General features: G+C 62.8%; 1 protein-coding gene across 17 annotated transcripts in view; it reads right to left on the reverse strand.

Annotated features, from left to right (window-relative positions):
* The window catches only part of BIN1 (bridging integrator 1), a 55,765-nt gene that overhangs the window by 6,738 nt on the left and 28,386 nt on the right, over positions 1 to 20,641 (reverse strand). For 3 of the 17 annotated variants that reach the window (XM_082657777.1, XM_082657766.1, XM_082657782.1), the window contains exons 2-12: positions 20,285 to 20,365; positions 14,807 to 14,861; positions 14,493 to 14,587; positions 13,937 to 14,032; positions 12,790 to 12,897; positions 7,903 to 7,988; positions 7,631 to 7,706; positions 6,200 to 6,282; positions 4,853 to 4,924; positions 3,190 to 3,337; positions 1,811 to 1,939 (exon numbers count right to left, since the gene is read on the reverse strand). In XM_082657777.1, the coding sequence (XP_082513903.1) occupies positions 1,811 to 1,939; positions 3,190 to 3,337; positions 4,853 to 4,924; positions 6,200 to 6,282; positions 7,631 to 7,706; positions 7,903 to 7,988; positions 12,790 to 12,897; positions 13,937 to 14,032; positions 14,493 to 14,587; positions 14,807 to 14,861; positions 20,285 to 20,365 (1,029 nt within the window). Of the gene's footprint in view, positions 1 to 1,810; positions 1,940 to 3,189; positions 3,338 to 4,852; positions 4,925 to 6,199; positions 6,283 to 7,630; positions 7,707 to 7,902; positions 7,989 to 11,849; positions 11,943 to 12,789; positions 12,898 to 13,936; positions 14,033 to 14,492; positions 14,588 to 14,806; positions 14,862 to 20,284; positions 20,366 to 20,641 lie in introns of all 17 variants that reach the window. The other 14 variants (XM_082657780.1, XM_082657776.1, XM_082657770.1 and 11 more) reach the window with 7 other exon arrangements.

The following is a 20,641-nucleotide window of genomic DNA, read 5'->3' on the forward strand; positions in this document are numbered from 1 at the left end:
CGGGAGGCCACGCAGGCTGGGCCTGGGTGCCCTCACCGGCTGCAGGCAGCATTTCTCTGCCCCTCACGGCCCCACCACCCACCCCTCTAAGAAGCCAGCCAGGCCCAGGCAGCCGCCGCCCCACCCACCAGACTCCAAGGGTACAGGGTCACCAGGCCAAGGGCAGACCGCGCACTCTCTGCTCACCTCCCAGCAGGCCAGCCTCCCACCATGCAGGCCCGGAACCGGCCTCCGGGGGCAGGCATGCAGGCTACTCACCACAGCCCAGCAGAGCAGCGCTGTCGGCACAGCAGCCTGGGGGGACCAGCCCACCCCAGCCCCATGCAAAGCACCCCGGCGAGCGCTCTCCAACCCCGCTGGGCGGGGCCCCGGCTCCGAGGAGTGGGCGGAAGGACAGACGGGAGGCATGCAGAGAGCACGGAGGGGCGCAAGGGCCACGCTCAACGGGCAGCCTGGCTGCAGGTGAGGCCCTCAATTCCTCACCTGTGAAGTGGGGACAGCCCCTCCCAGAGGGGACTGAAAACCGAACCAGGCCCCGTAGGTCAGCAGCTGGCTCCACCCCCTGCAGTGTCTACTAGCCCTCGAGTGCACCCCAAGGCGAAGGTAGGCTCCAGGCGGCAAGCGTCCCAGCCACAAGCTGCCCTGAGGCCGCGGTTCCCCAAGGCCCCGGGAGTGCCCGGGGCCAGCCTCAGCCGGGCTCTCCAGGAAGGCTCCCTCCCGGTCCCCCGAGGCAGGGCAACCCCTGCCCTCCCCCAGCCGCCCTGCCCTGAAAGTTCCTAGCTCCGACCCGAAGTCCTCCCATGGGGGCTTGAAGCCCACTCACCCCACGGTCCCTCATCGTGGAGAGCACGGTCCTCCGCTCCTAACTGCCTCTCCCCCGACGTGCCAGCCCCAGCCCTGCCCCTCCCTGCAGGCCTCTGAGCTTGTGCAAAGGAGCCTGCACAAGGCAGGACCCGGAGACCCGGGCAGGACAAGCCCACAGCAGTGCTGCAACGTGGGCCCAGCACAGCCTGGGACTAGCCAGCCTGCACGAATGGCGAGGCCCGGCGGGGACAGGGCAGCCCGGCTGGGAGGCCCGGAGGCCAGGCTTGGAGTGGTCGGCGCACTGCGGCCTCTGTGAGCTGACCCGACCATGTGCGGCCCACCCCCCTGCCACCACAGTGACCTCGCCTGCTCCGCCCTCCCTCCGTCCCCCTGGGGATGGGCATTACGTGCCTCCTAGGGCATGGACAGCAGGAGCCGGGCTCTGCGGCCCAGCCACAGCCCCGGCTCCAAGTCGGGTCAGCAGCTCTGGGAGCTCAAGTCTCAGCGCCTTGCAGGTGTTCCCAACCCTGCGAGTCACCTCCTCACCGCCGCCCAAGCAGTGCTCTTCTGACGCGCACGGAACTCCCGGCAGATCCTGAGCCTGTCCCTCACCCGTCCTGACCTACACGCTCGCACGCTACCACCTCTGGCCAACGCACGGTGTCTGCTCGTAGGCAAACGTCACCTGCTCCAGGAAGCCTTCCCTGATTGGCCCAGGTCCTCCGTGCTCCCTGCCCCTTTTGGCCACAGCATCAATGGAACGGAGAGGCCACTGCGCAGCTGACGGTCTCTACTAGGACTGTTTGCCCGTGTCCCTAGGTCTGGCCACGTGCTCAGAGATGAGGGATGACGGGTGGAGAGACGGAGGGACGTGCGAGAGAGAGGCCCAGAGCCAACCCCTGCTCCTGAGGCAGAGGCACCGGGGGTGGGAGGGGGGGAAGGCCATGCGCACCCTGAAAGAGCGAGAGAAGGGAGAGAGAGCTGGGCCGCGGCGGCCGCGGCTGACCTGGGAGGGGGTGGTCACGCTGATCTCAGGGACAGTTGTGTCCTCAAACAGGCTGAGGGTCTGCTGCTGCTTGACCTCCGTGCACGGGGTGTGTTTGGGAGGCGGAGGGACCGGTGGGCCTTTCCGGAGCTGGGGGTCGGCAGCAGTTGGGGGGCCGCACAGCAGAGCGTGGGGGCCAGGGAGACAGACAGAGACAAAGCCACGTTAGTCACACCCCCAGCCGCCGAGGAGGACGAAACAAGGAGAGCCACTGCTCCCCAAGACACGGACACCGAGACCACAGGGGCCCCCGGGAGGGGCCGAAGCAGGCGGTTGGAAACCCTGTGCAGAGAGAGGGGAGGGCGGAGGGCGAGGGAGCGAAAGAAGAGAGAATAGGAGAGAACAGGACAGAAAAGAAGGAAAGAAGGGCCTGCGGGGCCACCAGGGGCTGGCATCGGAGGATCTGGCCCTCACCGCCCTCGGGGGAGGCTGAGGAGAGAAATAGGAGCTGAGAGAGAGCCGGGCGTCCAGCCCCGGCCTCTGCTCCTGCACGCCCGGGCCCTCTGCCCACCCCAACCCCTGGAGGAGCTGCAGCCCAGCCTCTGGCCGTCACCCCCGAGGCCAGCACACAGCCAGGGCCCCGCAGAGGGCCACGCACCTGCCCACTCGGGGACCTCAGCAAGTCACCCCCCCGCCCAGGCCTGGGTTTCATCGCTTGTCGTTGGGGTGATAACAGCGTCTGCCTTACAGGCTGGTTGTGAGGACAATGAATGAAAATACAGAAAGGCTGGCGCGGGGTTCGGCCCCGAGCAAGTGCTCGAGTCAAGTGCAGGCTCTCAACACCCTCTTAGCGTCGCTCTCCTAATCAGCTGTCCAGCGGGCCAGGAGCCGAAGGGCCAGGGGACAGCCCAGCAGGGCTCAGATGGTCCTGCCTGGCGGACCCCACCCCTCCTTCCTCCCTTTGCAGCCCCTGGGGACGCTGCAGAAACCTGGAGAAAACTGACGGGGGGAGCGGGCTTCCCCCTCCCTCTCCCCTCACTGAGCCCCTCCTCGCGATGCCCCTTTCAGGGTCCCGCATGGCCCCCCGGCAAGGAAGAAGGCAAGGAAGAGGGGGAGGCAGCCAGCTGCACGGATCTGGATGCAGTCGCCCCTGGAGACTGTCTCGGGAGGAAAGGAAGACGGAGAAGGTCAAGCAGCCCAAAGGCCAGGGGAAAGGAGAGAAGGGGATGCTACAGCAGGTGCGTGTGGGGGGACACTTAAGGAGGAGACAGACGGTCACAGATGCCCCTGTGACCCTGGCAGGGGCCGGCAGGGACAGGGGACAGGGATGGAGGGGAACGGCGGCAGAGCAGGAGGCAGAGGAAGGAAGGGAGGGACAGGCCACCGAGACACGTTCCTACCTGAGACGGGGATTTGGGGAGGGCGGCCCCGGGGGTGGCCGCAGCAGCCGGCTCGGGCTCGTGGTTGACTCTGATCTCGGGGGTGGCGGCAGGGGAGCCATCAGGCGGAGGAGAGGGGCTCTTGTTCCCTTTCGCAGGGGCGTTGTCACTGCGGAGGCGAGACAAGAGAGGGGCCCGGATGCAGGGAGGCCGCGGCGTCCAGGAAGGTGTGCGTGTGACAGGGTGTGTGCATGTGCCAATGCCCCGGGGACCCGTGTGTGAAAATGTGCACGCACATGTGTGTGTCCACGTAGATCCTGGAAAACTGAGGGTGCACGTGTGTGTCCAGACTCACTGGAAAAACGTGACGCCCACGTGTGCACAAGTGTGTGTCCCTGTGCACCCACGTGTGAAACTGCACATTCGTGTGCAGAAGGACAGGTGGAAATGAGGCGACACAGGCGTGAGTACTGGGAACAGGCAGGTGTCCGCAGCAGGGCCTGCCCTGGACACAGTGACAACCACACCCAGAGCTGAGGTCTGCGGGCCCCGGGGGGGAAGCTGAGATCTGCGGGGCCCCGGGGGCGGGGGGACCAGGGCGGGAGCCGGGAGCCGCCGCCAGGGGCCGGCCAGCCTCCCTCAGGCCTCCACCAGGTGCAGGGGCGCCGAGCCCCACAGCAGGAGAAAGCCACGCATCCTAGAAGCAAGGTGAGTCTCACCCCCACGCGTCACGCAGCAGCCTTTGCGCTCAGGGCGGCCCCGCTCCTCAGCCTGAGCCCACGGGCCTCCGGGCCAGCTTGCCTGCCGTCCACCCCTCACACCAGCGCACAGCCAGCCCCGCTCCCCAGGCCCCGAGCCTTTGCTCCCACGGGTCCTCCCAGGGAACCCGGGGAACCGGCAGAGGCAACGGGCAGAGGGGGTAAATAAACGGGGGGGGGGGGTCTTCACAGCGGGGACGAGAGGGTGAGGCCCCCAAGTCGAGTCTCCGTACCAACAAGGACAAACGGTGTGCAGGGCCCGCTACTGGGTGCAAAACAAAAATCTATGCTGTACTTGCCTAAAGAAACTCTAGAACAGTGCTGACTGAGACCAGCCACCAGCTACAGGTGGCTGTTTAAATTAAATAAACTAAAAATTCAGCTCCTCAGTCACCCTGGCTACATTTCCAGTGTTCGCCAGCCACATGAGGCAGGCGGCCACTGTGCTGGACCGGGCAGGTCTAGAAGGACAGACAGAAACTAGTGACCCCATCACCTGCCCGAGCATGGCGGGGGGCCAGACAATGGCACAGATGCGTGGGAGACTCGCTGGTTCCTTCTCACCTTTACTGAATGTGTTTTATGGGAACGTCTTTGCCTCCTTAAAGAATACACATACATCCAGCGTATGTACACACACGCACACACACAGAATTCCTACACACCGCGGGGCTACAGCAGCCCTCTTCCCGAGCCTCTGGACCTCCCTTCCTCCACTCCTGGTCAGGCCGCAGCCCAAGAGGAACGTGCTGAGGCGGTCTGCCCGCCCTCCGTTCCCACCGACACCCCTCTGCCCCCCAACACGCACACCACACACAGGAAGGCAAGTTAGGGGTTAGTGGCGCCCTCGGCAGGGCCAGGCGCATGCACAGGGGCCGGGGTGCTGGGCTCCGAGGCCCCCACCACACAGCACTCACTGCCGGTACCTGTTCTTCTTTCTGCGCAGCCGCGAGAACAGTTTAGTTTTCTTTCTGTGGGGACGGGCGGGACGTTGAGGCCTTTGTTTGGGGGAAATGCAGATGTGGGCCCGGCCTTTTCCCTTCCCTCATCGGCAGCCCCTCTGCTCAGAGGAGGGCTGAGAGCAGAAGCCCTCCTAACTGCCGGAGGCCGGGAAGAGGGCCCAGTCCTGCCCACGGCCCCGGCTGTCCCGTCCTGGGGCCCCCGCTGGCCTCCGTGTCCTGCCAGGCACGCTGAGGTGGTGCCCACGGAACAAGCAAAAATTGGATGCTGCCCTGAAGCAGGACCTGGCGGGCGGCAGGCGGCTCAGGCCGGGACAGCGCTGGCCACCCGCCCTGCCCGGGGTCCAGCCACAGGAGCTCTGGGGCCCAAGAAGGACCGGGGTCAGTGGGGGGCCCTGGGAGAGGTGGCAACCTGGCTGCCCGCTTTGCTGCAAAGGGGGCTCACGAGCCTCCAAGGCCCTTCCTCTCCCCTCAGACCAGCCCTTTCCCAAGGCGGCCTGGCCCCCGCTGCCTGCACTGCCTGGGTGGGCGGCGCCCTCCACCCTCCTCACCCATCCTGGACGCGCCACCATGACCCCCAGGCCAGGCGGTGACCTGGGAAACACGTTTTGGCCTTTATTGCCCCCAGGGCACCCTGTGGGCCGCCCCCTCCCTCACACATACTGTGTTTGCAGGGGACAAGAGGGACAGTGACGTTCACTGAATACTGACTGCCTTCCTCCTCCTAGGGGACACCCTAATTACCCCAAGAACCAGATGCAATCACCCCGCCTTGTAGCCGAGGAGGGCGAGGTGCATCGCTGCTCTCCACACTGTGCTGCGATGCAGGGCAGCTCACGGACGGAAAGGAAGGGGAATCTCAGACTTGCTGTGGTTTCCCACGGGCCACAGCCGAGGCCCAGGCGTTTCCCCTCCTCCCTGGAGCTCTCCCCCCAGGAAGCAGGGCTCCCCTCTGGGCAGAGGGCAGGAACAAGGGCACCCCCCCTCCCCGCCATCCGGGGCCTCGGATAAGGTTGGGACCAGGCCCCCGCTCTACGTGGAGGCTCCCTTCCCATTGGGCTGAATCATTTAGTCCCCGGGTCCACCTGCAAAGCTGCACAGATAGGGAAGCCAGGCCCAGGCAGGGGAGCTGCAGGCTGCCCGGGCAGCTCCTTCCCAGAGGGGACACGGGGTGGAGGAGGAGGGGGGCCCTCACCTGCTCCCCTGAGCACAGGGAGGCCCAGCCAGAAAGGACCTCAGCAAAGAGCCCAGCCCCAGACCTCACCTCCCTGAGCCCCCAGCGGCCCTCGGCAGGGGAGGGGGGGCATCACACACCTGGGCTGGGCCTTGATCGTGAAGGTGTTGCTCCCGTGCTGCTTCTCCAGGCTGACCAGCACGTCGTTGAGGTTCTGGTTGAGCTGCAGGAGGGACAGCAAGCCGCTTGGCTGGGGGCCACCAAACAGCCCCCCTCTCCCTAACAACATCCCTGATTCTCTTCCTCCCCACCAGCCCCTGCCCTGTGCCCCTGCCCCAACCAGGAGCAAGCTCTTCTCTTCCCATCACTGGGGGCAGGGAACCAGCACACCTGTCCCAGAAAACCCACAGGAAAAAAGGAGGAGGCAGTGGGCTGCCCTGAGAACAGCTACTGTTTCTGGGACCACCTTTTTCTTCTTCCTACTTACGGGGCGTTTCTTAAAATGCCCCATAGAGCTTGTACTGTTTTTAATTTTTTTCAATTGTTTTGGCAAATTAACTGTTGATCCTAATTGCTGAAGTCACTTGCCAAGATGCTTTCAGGCCACGTTACAACTGCCAGAGGTTTCACCAAAAGCCCAGGCAAGACGAGGGGCTTACCCCACGCACCTCGTGATTCTCTTTACTGAGTATACTTCCCTCTGCTTTAGCCACTAGGAAGCCCAGAACTGAATTTTCCTCCCACCTTACATAAATGTTTTCTTCCCAAAACACCTCTCTCTGTTTTTTTAAATTTTTTTTACAAGTCTCAAATCTTTGAAGGGAAGAAGAAAAAGTAGGAAGGAAAGGGAAGGCCTACCAGGCAAGAAACCATACTGAGGGTGGTCACTCAGGACAGGCCCCAAGCTGGCAAAAGCCCTCCTCCTGCCCTGGGCCTGGAATGCCCCACAATCACTTCATTCCTCTGGGCCCAGGAGACAAAGTCAGGTCCACCCAGGGCACAGGGAGGGAGGGAGCTGCCAACGCCACGTTTCTCCAAGGCAGCTTTGCAGCTTAACTGCCAGTTCAATCAGAATGAAGACAACACAACATAGGAATTTAAGCTAATCAGACCCAGATTAGCTTGCGCCGGATTCTGTAGGTAGAGCAAACTTAAAACATTTTCTTAATTGGGAAAATTTTAGTAATTTATTTCTTATCTGCCTACAAATTGGAAAACTGCCACCATTTTCTGACACTGAGCTCCCTGGGCCAAGGCTGCCTGAGAGCACGTTTCCAGTTTGAGGGTGGTGGGCTCCACCCAGGCAAGGAGAATAGAACTGGGAGCTGGGAGGGGGCCGGGGCTGGACCCCTGGGGCCCACTCGCAGCCTCCCCAGAGCACCCAGCAGCTCCCACTGGGCCCTGACACTCTGTTCCTTGCGGACTGGGCCCTGACACTGTTTCTCAGGGGCCCAGAGGGTCCCCCTGTGGTCACCAGCACGTGTCCAACCCCAGCAGGGAAGAGGAAGCTCGGCCCACCCATGCCTCTGACCCTGGCCCTTGGCAGGTGGAGCACAGCCCAGGGGCACTACCTTACTCATCTCCTTGTGGAAGTTCTCCTCCAGGCCTGCGATGCTCTGAAATGTGTTGACATAGAAACCCACACGGCTGCAGCGGGGAGGGAAGAAGGGCCAGGTGAACTGCAGACCAGGGCGGGCAGCCCAGGAGAGCCACACGGGCTGCTTCGCCTCCACCCTCACCGGACCCAGCCCTGGGAGGGCACGGAGCAGGGCACGCAGAATGCCCATGCCGCCTCAGGAGGGGAGGGCGGCCGAGGCTCGGCCCGCCACCCCCCGCCCCTCACCTGTTCCACAGGGACGGCAGCTCCTCCTGCAGATCCACATTCATCTCCTCAAACACCTTCTGGGCTTTGACGAGCTCCTCCTCGGCCTGGAGGGCGGGACGGGTCATTCCCCTCCGCCAGGCCTCCGTCCCAGCCCACCCAGGCTAGGCCACGCCCACCCAGGCTAGGCCACGCCCATTCCCAAGACCCGCCCCCCCGCCCCAGTGCACGGGGACCAGGGCTCGGGCAAGATGGAGGTTGAAGTGCATGTGGACGCCCGGGCAGACCTCCCCATGCAGCCCTTCGGGCCCCTACAGCCAGGCCCGTCGGGGGCATTCCGGGCAGAGCAGCCACGGCCAAAGGGAGAACCCGCCCCGCCCCCCAGCATCTGGCTCAGATGCGCCAAGATGGAGGTGAGAGGAGCACAGCAAGAAAGCATGAGACAAGGGACAAAGGGGGCTGGGGCACAGGAAGGGCAGAGGCCCCAGACCCAGCCAGGTGGGACCCTGCTCGCTTCCAGGGGAGCCTCTCTCAGGCGAGGAGTCCGCATGCCGCCAGCTCTCGTGCCGGCCCCTCTGACTCTTCCTTCCCTCCTCTCCCAGGTCTGGCCCCTACTCAGCCTCAACCACCAGCCTGACTTGGCCTCCCTGGGAGAGTCTTTCCTACCCTCTTCCGACCCCTCTCTCCTCTGTAACCCTTCCCCACCAGACTGAGGCCAGAGGCAGCAGATCGGGCACATCCATGAGAGGCAGGGGAGGAGGGAGCCGGGCTGCTGGGCAGGGGGCCTGCACCCACTCCCGAGGCCAGGGGACCGGGCGCCGGCCGGGCGCCCTCCAGGCCTGCCCACACCCACCAGGCGGTGGCGCTAAGACCCCATCACAGAGCCCAAGAAAGGAGCTTGGCGCGGGCTGAGACGAGGGTAGGGGTGAGTCACAGACCCCGGCCCCAGAAAGGGCTCGGCTAACACATTCCGGAGGGCGCTGCAGGAAACAGTGACTCAGAGGGGGGGTGACTTGGATTCAGGCTCTGAGTCACAGACCAGGAACGAACGTGGAGGCCCCGCCCAGGAGAAAACTCTCCTCCGGCAGCCTCACGTTCGCAGGCCAACTGGCCGGAACCGCCAGCTGCCACAGAGCACACCCAAGCTGCCCCATCCAACCTGAGCCCCCCCAGCTGTCCCATCCAGCTTCAGGCACCAGCATCAGCCCGAGTCAGGGCCTACCCGCCGCTGTGCCGGGGCCGAGCCGTGGTGAATGTGGGGGTGGGCTTTGGAGGGAAGAAGGGCCACCATGCCCCTGACTACATGGCCTTCAGGTTGCTGGAACTTGCTAGAGTGAGCAAGGCCTCCTCGCCTCACTTTTTAAAATCTCACTTAAAAATTAAAGGGAGTCCACAGAATACTAATAAAAACAAATATTATCAAAAAAAATTAAAGGGCGAATAGGAAATAAAAGAAACATCTCTAAGCATGCATGCCTCAGGCCACTCCTCGAATGGGTCAGATCTGCGGTGCCCTCCAGGCCATGGGCCGCATCGTCCCTGCTTTAGTCCTCTGAGAATCCCAGTGCCTGATGGGGGGCCACCACCCACACTTCCAGCCTCCAGCACCTCGCACTGTCACGTGGGCCTCCCACCCAAGTACCCACAGGCCAGCTCAAGTCCCACATCCTCCAGGACCACCTTGACCGCCCCGGCTCCTGCAGCCACAGAGACCACCACTCCGGTCCCCACGATGCTCGTCCTAACTCCCCAAATGGACAAGCGGAGCCAAGACGGTGGCGGACGGCACAGCAGCTCGTAGCTGTGCACCAAGCGCTGTTCACACACCCAGCAATGCTGCAGAGGACAAGGTGGCTCCATTTCAGAGTTCCTAGAAGTCAGGGCCTGTGTCTTTTATTCCCTTTGAGTCACATTCCTCATATCCTGTCTCTTTCAGAAACACTAGGGGTGGCAGGAGGTGGGGGGAGAGCTGTCCATTGTTGGGGAGACCCTGCAGCCCTGGCGGCTCCACTACACGCCGCTGGCGGACATGGAGAGCAGTGGGAAAGCTCGCCATGCAGCAGGGCCCCGGGGCCCTGCAGGCAGGTTTGGGGAGGCCCCAGCACACATGGAGAGCAGCTCGGAAGCAGCCCAGGGGACATCCAGAGCTGGCCGGCTCAGGAGAGCACAGCCTCAGGAGGTGGCACTGTCTCCCCAAAGTCAAGTCAGCCAGCAGGGCAGCCCCAGGACCCCAAGTGCCCCAGCTCACTGCCAGCCAAAGGCCTGAAGGCTCCCCAGCCTCCAGCCAGGCGTGAGGCAGGGTGGGGCAGAAGGAGGAGAAGCTCAAATGAAAAGGATCCAAATGGGAATGTCAATTTGGCCGGAAGGCGAAACATCTGCAATCCAACATGCAAAGATGAGATCCCAGTGCCTTGGCCTGCCCCGGCCATCCTCCAGGGCGGGGGCTTGGGGGCCCTCCAGCAGGATCCCCAACCACACCCATCCCGGGAGCCCCAAAGCGGCCACGGCCACCACCCCAAGCCCCACAGTCTCCCAGGGGCTTCTCCCACAGAACAAAAATGTTCACCTGGCAACTGTGCCAAACCCGTCTCAGGGAAAATTATGCAGAAATCCTGGCTCTGGGTGAGTGGCCCCATTCCCCCTCCAGCCAGAAGTCCTGAACTCTACAGGCAGGACAGGCCACTCCAGCCCCTCGGCCCTCCTCCACCTCCTGCAGCAGGGGAGGACACGGGCCTGTCCAAGATTCCCCCGGCCATTTACCGCAGACCCTGGAGAGGTAAGGCTGTCAACAGCTCAGTGCCTCCAAAGTCGGCCCACAGCTTTGGCCTAAAAGACATCGGGCAACAGGTAGCCACAAGCCCACGCGGAGCCCAGAGTTCTCCATATCACAGGCATTCAATACGTGTGGGCTGAAGGTGAGGAAATCAGAAGGTGGCCCAGATAAAAGGGGGCAGCTGCCCAGAGCGAAACCCCACCTCCTGGGTGGGGCCTCTGTCACCTGCCCCCACCCCAGGACCACGAAGGGGTGCTACAGCCTGGTCAGTTTCACCGGACTGAGAACCACGAGGCCACCTCTCCCAGGGCACTGCATCGTGGTCCTCGGCCACACTGTGTTCACCCAGGGCCCGGCCCATTCCGAGGTATTGCCAGGATAGTAGTCATCACTCATGACTTTCGTACAAAGAGCCTCCTCCAGGAAGCCCTCAGGGACCACTGTGACGCGGACTGTTTGCCCTCCATGAAATTCCCAAAGAGCCAATCCTCTCGGCCCCAGGTCTCAGCATCCCAGCCAGACTGAAGAGCCTTCCCGGCGTCCCCTCCAGGGGCACCATGGGGCCTACAGGTCCACTTACAAGGGTCACCATGACTCTGGCCAGCTGTGGCAGGACCACCCACGTGGAGCCCCGGGCCAGGGAGCCAGGATAATGACCCAGGGCTTGAGTCGGGTGAGCCCCAACTCAGACACTAAGCGGCTCTGAGACCTTGGGCAGGAGATTCTGCCTCTCTGGGCAGGTTTGTCTCCTCTGTACATTCAGGGCAACCTCACAGTTCTTATGAAGCTTGAAGGACAATGCATTAAAGACACCACATCCCTCCCCGCAAAAGCCCTCACAGAGGACAAAGGTTCCGAGGCTTTCCTGGGCTCCTGGAGGCTAGGATTTCAGAGCCGGTCCCAGGACGACCAGAGCCCCGGGCACCACGCAAACAGAGGTGGGCCCATCCCAGGTCAAGCAGAGCCCCCAGCCTCTATCCGCTTCCTGCATTGGACCTCAGATCTCAGAAGCAGGAGCTCTCGCAGCAGAGACATAATGAAAACAGCCCTGCCTCCCAACCCGGGAGGAGCCCGCCCCCGCCCCTCCCCCCCCCCAGGGCGTCTGGGCAGATGGGCGCCCAGCACCACCCAGCACCAAGGACAGGACGACAAACCAGAAGGCGCCAGCACGTGCAAGGTTAGAAGCCAGTGTCACCTGATTTCGGAGCAGGTTAGTTTGAGCTACGAGATGAGCCTGCAGTTTGCCTTGGCACCACTGGGGGGCGGCTTTCTCAAGCAGCGAGACAGGCTGGGGGGGGAGGGGAGGTCAAGGTCAAGGCCAAGGAGCGTAGAGAAACAGGAGGGAGGTGGGGAGAAAGAAACAGAGACACAGACATTAAACACCACGTCCAAACAGTCTCCAGTGCAGTGACAGACACCTGCCACCCTCCAGAGGGCCGGCCCCCCAGAGCAGGTAAAGGCCCCGAGGCTGAGAATTAAGGGGTGCCCCGAGCGGGGCGGAGAAGGGGGTGAACTCCAACTGCAAAGCAAAATGTGAGAATCGTTAGCAGGGGCAGAGGGGCTCAGCAAGCACAGTCCTGCCCCGGGCTGGGCGGGGGGCTCCGCCCGCAGACCCTCACCTGGAGAGTGTGTGTGCAACCTCCGCCCCACCCCCGCCCGGCTTGTTCCAGCTGTGGCAGGGTCGCTTGGGATCCGGTGAAGGAATTCCAGCCAGAGCGCGCCAGGCCGGGGAGGGGCCGGGCCAGTGAAACCCACGCCAGGCCTGTTCTCATCTTAGAAAGCAGCCTCAGAGCAGGCGGAGGGGCCAGGGGACAGGGCGGCACTACAGGGTGGGCCAGGAGGGGGGCCTCGCCCAGGGGCCCACAAGAGCCTCTCACTCAGGCCCTGGGCCCAGCGCCGTCCCCACCCCGGCTCTTCGGCCAGACCTACCGGGACTAGTCCCCAGCCGTGAAGCCATCTGGCAAGGGGGTTGAGGATGCCCGCGGGCCAGGGCGCAGTGACAAACAAGCCCGCCAAGGGTGCGGTGAACGCAGCACAGAAGAAGGCTCCCCGGGGGAGGGCTTGGGACCCCTGCGGCCCTGCTGCCTGCCACTCCCTGAAGACTCCCCGGCAGCACCCAACACCCCCAGCCTTACCTTAGCAATTTTGGCTTCATCCTTCTTCTTGGCGGTTTGGAGGGACTCGTAATGGTGCCGGGCACTGTCGTAGTCAACCAGCTTCCGCCCACGCTTGGCGATGCGTGACTGGGGGACAGAAGGAGGAGGGGGCTGAACAGGGCCTGGCGCCCACGCTGAGATGCTGACCCGGGGAAACTGGGTCACGGGCACGGTGACCTAGATGCACCCGGAGGGCTCAGGGCAGCCGACTCCAGGCTCAAGTCCGTCTAAGACGTGCCTGCGACTGTCTCTCGGACATTTCTGGTGGCAAAGAGCTCACCCTTCGAGGCAGTCCGTGCCCTCTGCGGTCCTTTCTTCTCTGGAGGTCCTCGCAACAGTGAACCATTTTTGTCAGTTCCTGCCAGCCGCGTCCGACGAGCGCCCTCCCTTGGCCCTCAGCTCCTTAAAGAGGCCTCCTGGGCCTCGGGCTTCTCTCCGCCCGGGCCACCACCACCTGCCTCCCTCCTACTCTCCCCGTAAGGCACCTGCGGGAGCCTGAGGCATCTGCACTGGGTGGCCGAGGTGGCCAGCGTGGACCGGGACCCCCGCACCCACCCACCCAGGGGATCGGGTCCAGCACTACGGTCACCACCTGAACTCCAGACAACTCTGCTTGCATGTCCGGAGCACCTGGGGTCCCAGTCACCTCGGCGACGATCCTGGCACACCGACGGGTCCTAACTCACCCAGGCCCAGCAAAGGCAGCTGGCTTTTTGAACACGCGAAGTCGCACAAACACACCCAGGTGAGAGGCGACACGCACAACTATACACCTTCCCTTCCAAGCACACAGAGCCTAACACGGGGCACACATACCCAGGCCTTCCAGCCCCTTAATACACCTCGTCAACCCTACAGGCACTCCACAGGGACACGGCCACACACTTACATGCCCCATGAGGTCTCTTTCCCTAGTCTGGAGACCCAAAGGGACAGGGCTTCCAGCTCAGAAAGGCCCAGGTCTGGGGGCTGGCAGGCTGGTCTCAGAGGGAGCAGCCCTGGAGGACAAAGTGCCAGGCGAGTGGGGGAGGCCTGCCTTCAGCCCGGGGCTGCCCTCTCGCCCTCTCCAGCTCCCCGACACAGGCTGCCAGGCCACAGCAGGGTGGACAGACCAAGCGCCTCTCACCTTGATGTCAGGGAACTGGCCCAGGTACGTGTCCATGGTCAGCAGCGCCTGGTCCACCAGCTTCTGGTGGTAATCCACCCAGAGCAGGTCATTGTTCTGCGGGAGACGAGAACACAGCAGCGCGCACCAGGGGAGCCGGCCCACAGCCGGTCCGGCTCTCACCTCCCAGGGACCCAGGGGCCAGCTCTGCCCCATCGCTTCACGGCTGGGCGGCTCCTCAGAACCTCAGCCCCCTTATCTATGAAATGGGGTCACACCTCCTGCCTTTTCAAAACGTGACCCTGAGGATCAGATAGGCCCAGGGCTGGTGGGGCCAGGGAGGGAGGCTTCCCGAGCCAGGAGACACAGCGCAGAGAGGAGAGGTGCCTCAGGACCGCATCAGGAAACCCATCTCAGTGCGAGGGCTGTCAGAGAGGGAGGTGGACTTGTCCAAGAGCACACAGCACGTGAGGACCAGAAGGGCTGGTCCCAGAGGGCGCCGCAGGGTGCGACGGGCGGCCAGCTGAGGTCAGAAGGGCCCTTGGGGAACGGCCCAGGCCACCGGTTCCATACTCACCTCAGCGATCTTGTTCGCTTCATCCCTGCCAGGCCAGTCAGGCTCGTACACCTCCTGCAGACACTCGTTCAGCTTCTTGGAGGCCTCGTGCATGGCTGTGGGGCAGAAGGGCCATGCTGCAGCTAGGGCCATGGGGACCCCTGATTGGGGGGGGGGGTTACCCTTGCCCCACCCCTGAAGTCCCAGGAGATAGGTGGACATCCCTGACAGCCCTGCTGCCCCTTCCCAGCTCTGCGCCCATCAGCTCCACGTGGGGAGGGCCCCCTCTCTGCGTCCCAGGAAGCCCGCCCATCCAGGCCAGGTCTGCCCCTTACCTTTGACCGAGGCCAGGTAGGTCCGGAGATCCTTCTGCAGCCGGGTGCCCTCGGTCTGCAAAGAGGCAGACGAGAAGAAGGTGAGGGCCTGGGGCACAGCCCACACCTGCCCTCTGCCTCCTGCACCTCACGGACACCTGCCACGGATGGGCTGTCCACGGCAAGGCACTGGGGGCCTACAGGATACCGCGCCGGGGCACGGCTGCTATCTCCTCTCTGGCCACTAACACACTGAGCTCCCTCTCGGGAGCCTGTGCCCGAAGGAACATTCACCCAAGGGTGTCAGCACCTTCTCTCTCAGACAGTATTCTCAGCCCTGTAAGGAAGGCAAGAAGACAGAGACCCCTCCACCCTGGAAGAGACACTGGAGCACGGCCGAAAGACACACGCACGCACAGCCCAGGTGTAGGATGGGACCAGCGTGTGGCAGGCCTGCCCTCGGGTAACCATGAACCAGGCGACCAACAAGCCCAGGAACACGACCGGGGGCACAGGAACCACCCAGCACCTTGTCCTGAAAGCTTAGGTGGTTGGTACCTGAGGCCAGCGGACTCCCACTGCATCCCACCAGGGTCAGGAGGGTTCTGATGGGGAGAGGAGAGGTCCGGAGGGGGAGGCCTTTGGAAGGAGCGCAGAGAAGTATGGGGGTCATGTCCAGGCCTCTCGGGACACTGGCCCAGCTGAGAGGGAAGATGTAGGAGGAAAGGGTGATGAGGGAGAATGGGCCAGGGAGTGAAGCACCCTGAGCTGGGAGGGCAGCTTCCGGGGCTTCCTGGAACAGCAGGCAGGGCCAGCAGAGAGGGTGGAACCACAGGCACAGCCTCAACTCCCTCTGGCCATCAGTACCGCAGAAGGCAGGAGCAGGACAGCTGAGCTCCAGGTGCGAGGAGGGGCGAGCAGGCCGAGGCCAGCGGGGAAAGTCTGAGACCACCGCCAGGGAGATGCTGCAGTTTTCAGAAGCCGCGTGGAAAGTGGGAGAAAGCACACAGAGGCTTTGGGGCCGTGAAGACCCAGCTCTGTCCCTTACTAGACACGTAGCCTCTCTGAGCCTCGGTCTCCTTGCCTGCCAACTGGGTCGAACGACCCCAGCCTGGGAGACCACAAGCAAATGTGCGTGGAGTGCCTGCAGGGGCGCCTGGCACATCACAGGCCTTCAAGGAAATGGCTTAAGTGAGCTGGGCCGGGCCCGAGGTCGTGAGGGCCAGCCTCAGGAAGTGGGCTGTACACTGAGAACAATGATGGGGGACCTAGGGGGACACAGGAGACCGGGGCCTCTGGAGGGCCGTGACGGCAGACCTCCTGGGCTCTCCCTACCCTGACACCAGCCTACGCCTCAGTGACACCTTGTTTTGAAGTCCCTCCCCCCCTGGTGGAGGGTTAGATAGATGACAGCATCGAGCCACAGTCCCAGGAGACCTGAGTCCCTACAGAGCTCCACCCGGCCAGCCTGGAGTTCCCGCAGGAGACGGAAGGTGGTGGTCCACCCCCGCAGGTCAAGGCTCCAGCCGAGGGCAGCTGGAGGACCGAGGACCCAGCCCCCCTGCACAGGCTCACCCCCAGCACCCTCAAACCTCTCCTATCCCCCTGCAAACAGGCCCCCCTCTTTACAGCCAGAGCCCTTTCCTCCTGCCCTGGTGTCCTCAGAGCTCCGGGCAGCAGCTCCTCACTGGGGCCGGCACTTTCCACACACCAGCTCTCAACACCACTGTTTCCACCTAATGAAGAGGAAAGTCAGAGGTTGCATGACGTGCCCAGGGTCACACAGGCACTGAGAGAGCCGGCGAGAACCTCCAATACCTGGCCACTCAGGCCCCAGTTTGCCGAATGGGTCACGAAGGGGCCGGAACAGGCAGCTGCCTATTCGTTATGACGACAGCAGAGACACTGTGCGAGGAGGGTTTCAGCACATCGCATTTAAAAGAAGGAAACCCTGGCCACATATCATTCTTAGGAACATCCAAGTTTGAGGTGTGTGCTGATTAAAGATTAAAGTACGAAACAAAAGGACAATCCACAAGCATTCAGACCTCTCTGAAATTCCCTCAGGGATCGCATGTGGACCCCATGGGACTGGGGCACGAGGAAGGGTCCACCCCATTCCTGACGCAGCCTTGACGCACCCACGCCCAGTCTTCACAACTCAGTGCTTTGGTGGTAGAGATGAAGACTCGAGTATGTTTGTGATGTGATGTCATTGTGTTCATCTGATGTCACAGCATCTTCCAGACCCAGCTTAGCCTCCATCACCTCGCTCCCCTCCCCAGAGTCCCCCCGCGTCTGTCTCCAATGCACCCTGAGAAAGGGGTCGCCCGTGGGGGGGAGGGGGGTTGCCACGCTTGCCCAGGCTTCAGGCCGTACCAGGGTCCCTTGTGCTTCCCAAACAAGGCCACGCTGTGAGCAGGCACGCTGGGTACAGATGTGCAAGGCCCGCCCTGTGCCAACTGCAGCTGGGCCCAGGGTCGACGCCCCCCGCCCCGGGGCCCCCAGCCAGCTGTCTCCTCAGGCGGGCGCCCAAGCCACCTCCCCTCCACGCTGGCTCTGACAAACAACTCGGCGGAGGCTCCTGGGCGCTAACAAACGCCCTGCAGAGCAGCTGGGGAAGGATAAAGTCCTGGAGCCCCTGCCCCTCGGCCTGCTCTCCTGGCTCCCGACTTGGGAGTCTCGGAAGGGCACCACAGCCTGGGACCGACGGCAGGGGCGGCTCCACGGGGCGGCCAGCAGGCAGCCCATGTCCCCCGAACCTCCCTCCAGAGGCTCTCCCTGCCTCCCTGACGTCAGCCCCCATCTTCCCAGGGAATCCAGGGGGCAGGGAAGTCCTCCCCTGCATGGACCTCTCTGGCTCCAGCTGACTCTTGCCCCTCTGCAATCAATGCCACAGGAGCTTCAAACGACAGATAGCCAGCAATGCCCCCTTGGAGCAGAGGCCTGGGTGGATCCTGGGGGATGAGAAGGAATCAGACCTGCCCCCCCTCAGTGACAGATACACAGCAACGATGAGCCCTGGGGTGCAAGGTCCAGGTGGCTCCCAGGATGAAGAGCTTGGGCCACCTGGAGGACCCAGGATGGCTTCCGGGAGGGCCTGAGCTGGGTTTGAAGCACTCAGGTGCGCGGGAGTGTGAGTGGGCCCTCCAGGGTTTCACAGTGCAGGGACGGGACGCAGAGGCAGGGATGTCGCAACTAACACTGAGCAGGCCCAGAGGAGCTATGTAAACTGGGTCCCTGTGAGAGCAGGTGACAGCAAGGTGACCGACACCCTCTCCTAGGACCCACCCCCATAGGAAGGGGTGGGAGATTCACTTCCTTGAAGCCCAAACTCCCTGCCATCCTGAACTCAGCTAGGGCTGGCCCACTGGGCCTGGTGTTCCCAGGTGAAAAGCAGGGTTCCCCGTGCTCAAGCGTCACCTGGCCTTTCCCAAGCCGCCCGCCCCCGCCCCCCGCCAAGCCCTGCAGCTCCCCTGAGAATAGTGACCCTCACACCTTTGTAAATCCTGAACCCCACCCCCAGGTCCTAGTCATCTCCACACACCCATCAAATCCAGAACTGCCCAGCTGCCCTAACTCCTAAGGGAGGGTTACCCCGAGCCTCAAACGAGACCTTCAATTTGCCCGCCCTGCTTCCACCCTTGGCCCCTGAGAAGGCGACCCCCCCACCCAGCCTGAGGGCAGAGCACCAGCTCAAATGACCGCCCATGTCCACAGCCAGGGAGCCACCAGCACTGGCTATCTTTAGCCCTGGCCTCACTCCCCAGCCCCTCTGGGCAAAGATCAGTGGGTGACTCCTTGCCCAGAGCCAGCGACCCAGAGGGAACTTCAGGGTTCTTGTCCAAACCTCTACTTTGCAAGTGAGAAACGTGAGGCCCAAGGGGCAAGGGCTCACGCACAGCCACACAGCCAGCAGGTGTCTCTGTTCTGGGCCTTGAAACGTTCCTGGCCTGGGGGACAAGCAGCCATGGGGGCTCCCAGCCCTGTTCTGGGGAACCCCTCAGTTCAGCTTCTCTGGCAGGTGAGGGTAGACTTGGTCCTGGGCCCTTTCCCAGCTGGCACCCCGGCCCTCTCCCAGCAGGCTCCCCAGCCCTCTCCCAGCTGCTCCCCTGCCCTCTCCCAGCATGCACCCCTGCCCTCTCCCAGCTGTTCCCCTGCCCTCTCCCAACATGCTCCCGGCCCTCTCCCAGCATGCACCCCTACCCTCTTTCAGCTGCTCCCCTGCCCTCTCCCAGCATGCACCCCTGCCCTCTCCCAGCATGCTCTTCGGCCCTCTCCCAGCTGCTCCCAGCCCCTGGCCAGCGGGCTGTCAGAGTTTTCCAAAGGAGGCCCCTTCCGCCAGAGGTTCCATTCCAGCCGCAGAGGCTGTGGTGGGTAGCTTCCGTGCTTTCTGAGGCGTCAGGTGTGGACAAGCAGGAAGAGGCCTGGGCCCTCCCAGCCCCTGTCTAGGCCCACCTGGCCCCTTTCCTAGCAGAGCTGAGACCCTGACCTCACTCCCCACAGCCATGCCCATTCCTGTGGCCTCCTCTGGCCCCCATCCCCATCTGTCACTCACTGGGGCTGGTCTGCCGAAGCCACAGAGCCGTGGCCCAGCTCTCTCTCCCTGCCTCCTTGGCCCTGCCCAGTGAGGGCACCCTTGCCAGGGTCGTTTCATTCCCCTTTTCTACAACACTCAGACACAGCCACCAAAGTAGCTTATTCTAGACTTAGCAGACCTGAGCGGGGAAGGTCTCAGGTACAACCCAGTCAGGGTATTTAGAGCCCTTTGGTCAGGAAGTCCTCCCCTGGATCTAACCACTGCCCCCAGGCTGCCAACATAATTAAGGCCCTCCTGTCACCGGTCCCTGGCCTGTAAAAGGAATTGCTAAGGATGCCCTTCAAGTCCCTTGCAGTTTTTGGAATCAGACAAGTATGGGTCTGAATCCACTCCCAAAGCTGGATGGCCTTGGGCAAATCACCCAACTTCTCTGAGCCTCAACTGCTTCATCTGTGAAAGGGGCACAGTGACACCAGCTGCCTTACAGGGTTGTTACAGGCACCCACAAGCCATCTACAAATGGCCAGGCCTGGAGCTTGCCACTCAGCCAGGCACGGTCGACACTTTGATCGAGGTGCCCAAATCAAAGCCAGTCTGCTCTGCTCCCGCATTAAACCCTGCAGCTACCACTCTCCTCACAAGAAGCTTCTAGAGATCCCACTTGCCTTGACATTCAAGGTTTCCCAGAGCCTGGGCACAATCTAACGCCAGCTCCCACCCCAACCTGAAGTGTTACCAAGTACCTAAGGTATACTCCTGCCCCTCCTTCCTCTCCCGCCACGGTCCACACCCAGGGCCGATGCTCCCTCTTCCAAGAAGTCTTCCGTGACCTCGCCAGCCCACACTGACGCTCTTCTCAAGTTCCCCTAGCCCACAAATTCAGCTCTTGACATTTTCCACCTGGCAGCCGCAGTTCCATTTTCACAAGCTCCCTGAGGCCAAGGGCCACCCACACTCACCAGCTGCTTGTTGAAATTCTGGACGCACTGTTCAAACTGCTCATCCTTTGTCTCATCCGCCTTCCCCAGTTTCTGGAGGACCTGCCGAGGCAGAGGGGGAAAGAAAGTGTGTTACTCTGAGAAGGGAAGTGGCCAAACCAAGAGGGTCCTGTCACCGATACCGCAGACCCCTCCCCACCCCAGCCAGGGTCGGGTCTGGGAGGCCCATGGCCAATGTCACCCAGCCCAGGGCACCGGGACCTTCGGAGGTCTTGTGGCTGCTGGGACCCCCAAGGGCAGGGCTGAGACCCTCTTCATCCTCTACACAGGGCTCACCCATCAGTCAAGAGGAGGAACTTAGGACAGACTTGCTGTAGT

Source organism: Grampus griseus (assembly GCF_964374135.1).
Source record: "Grampus griseus genome assembly, chromosome: 7".
Classification (NCBI taxonomy): domain Eukaryota; kingdom Metazoa; phylum Chordata; class Mammalia; order Artiodactyla; family Delphinidae; genus Grampus; species Grampus griseus.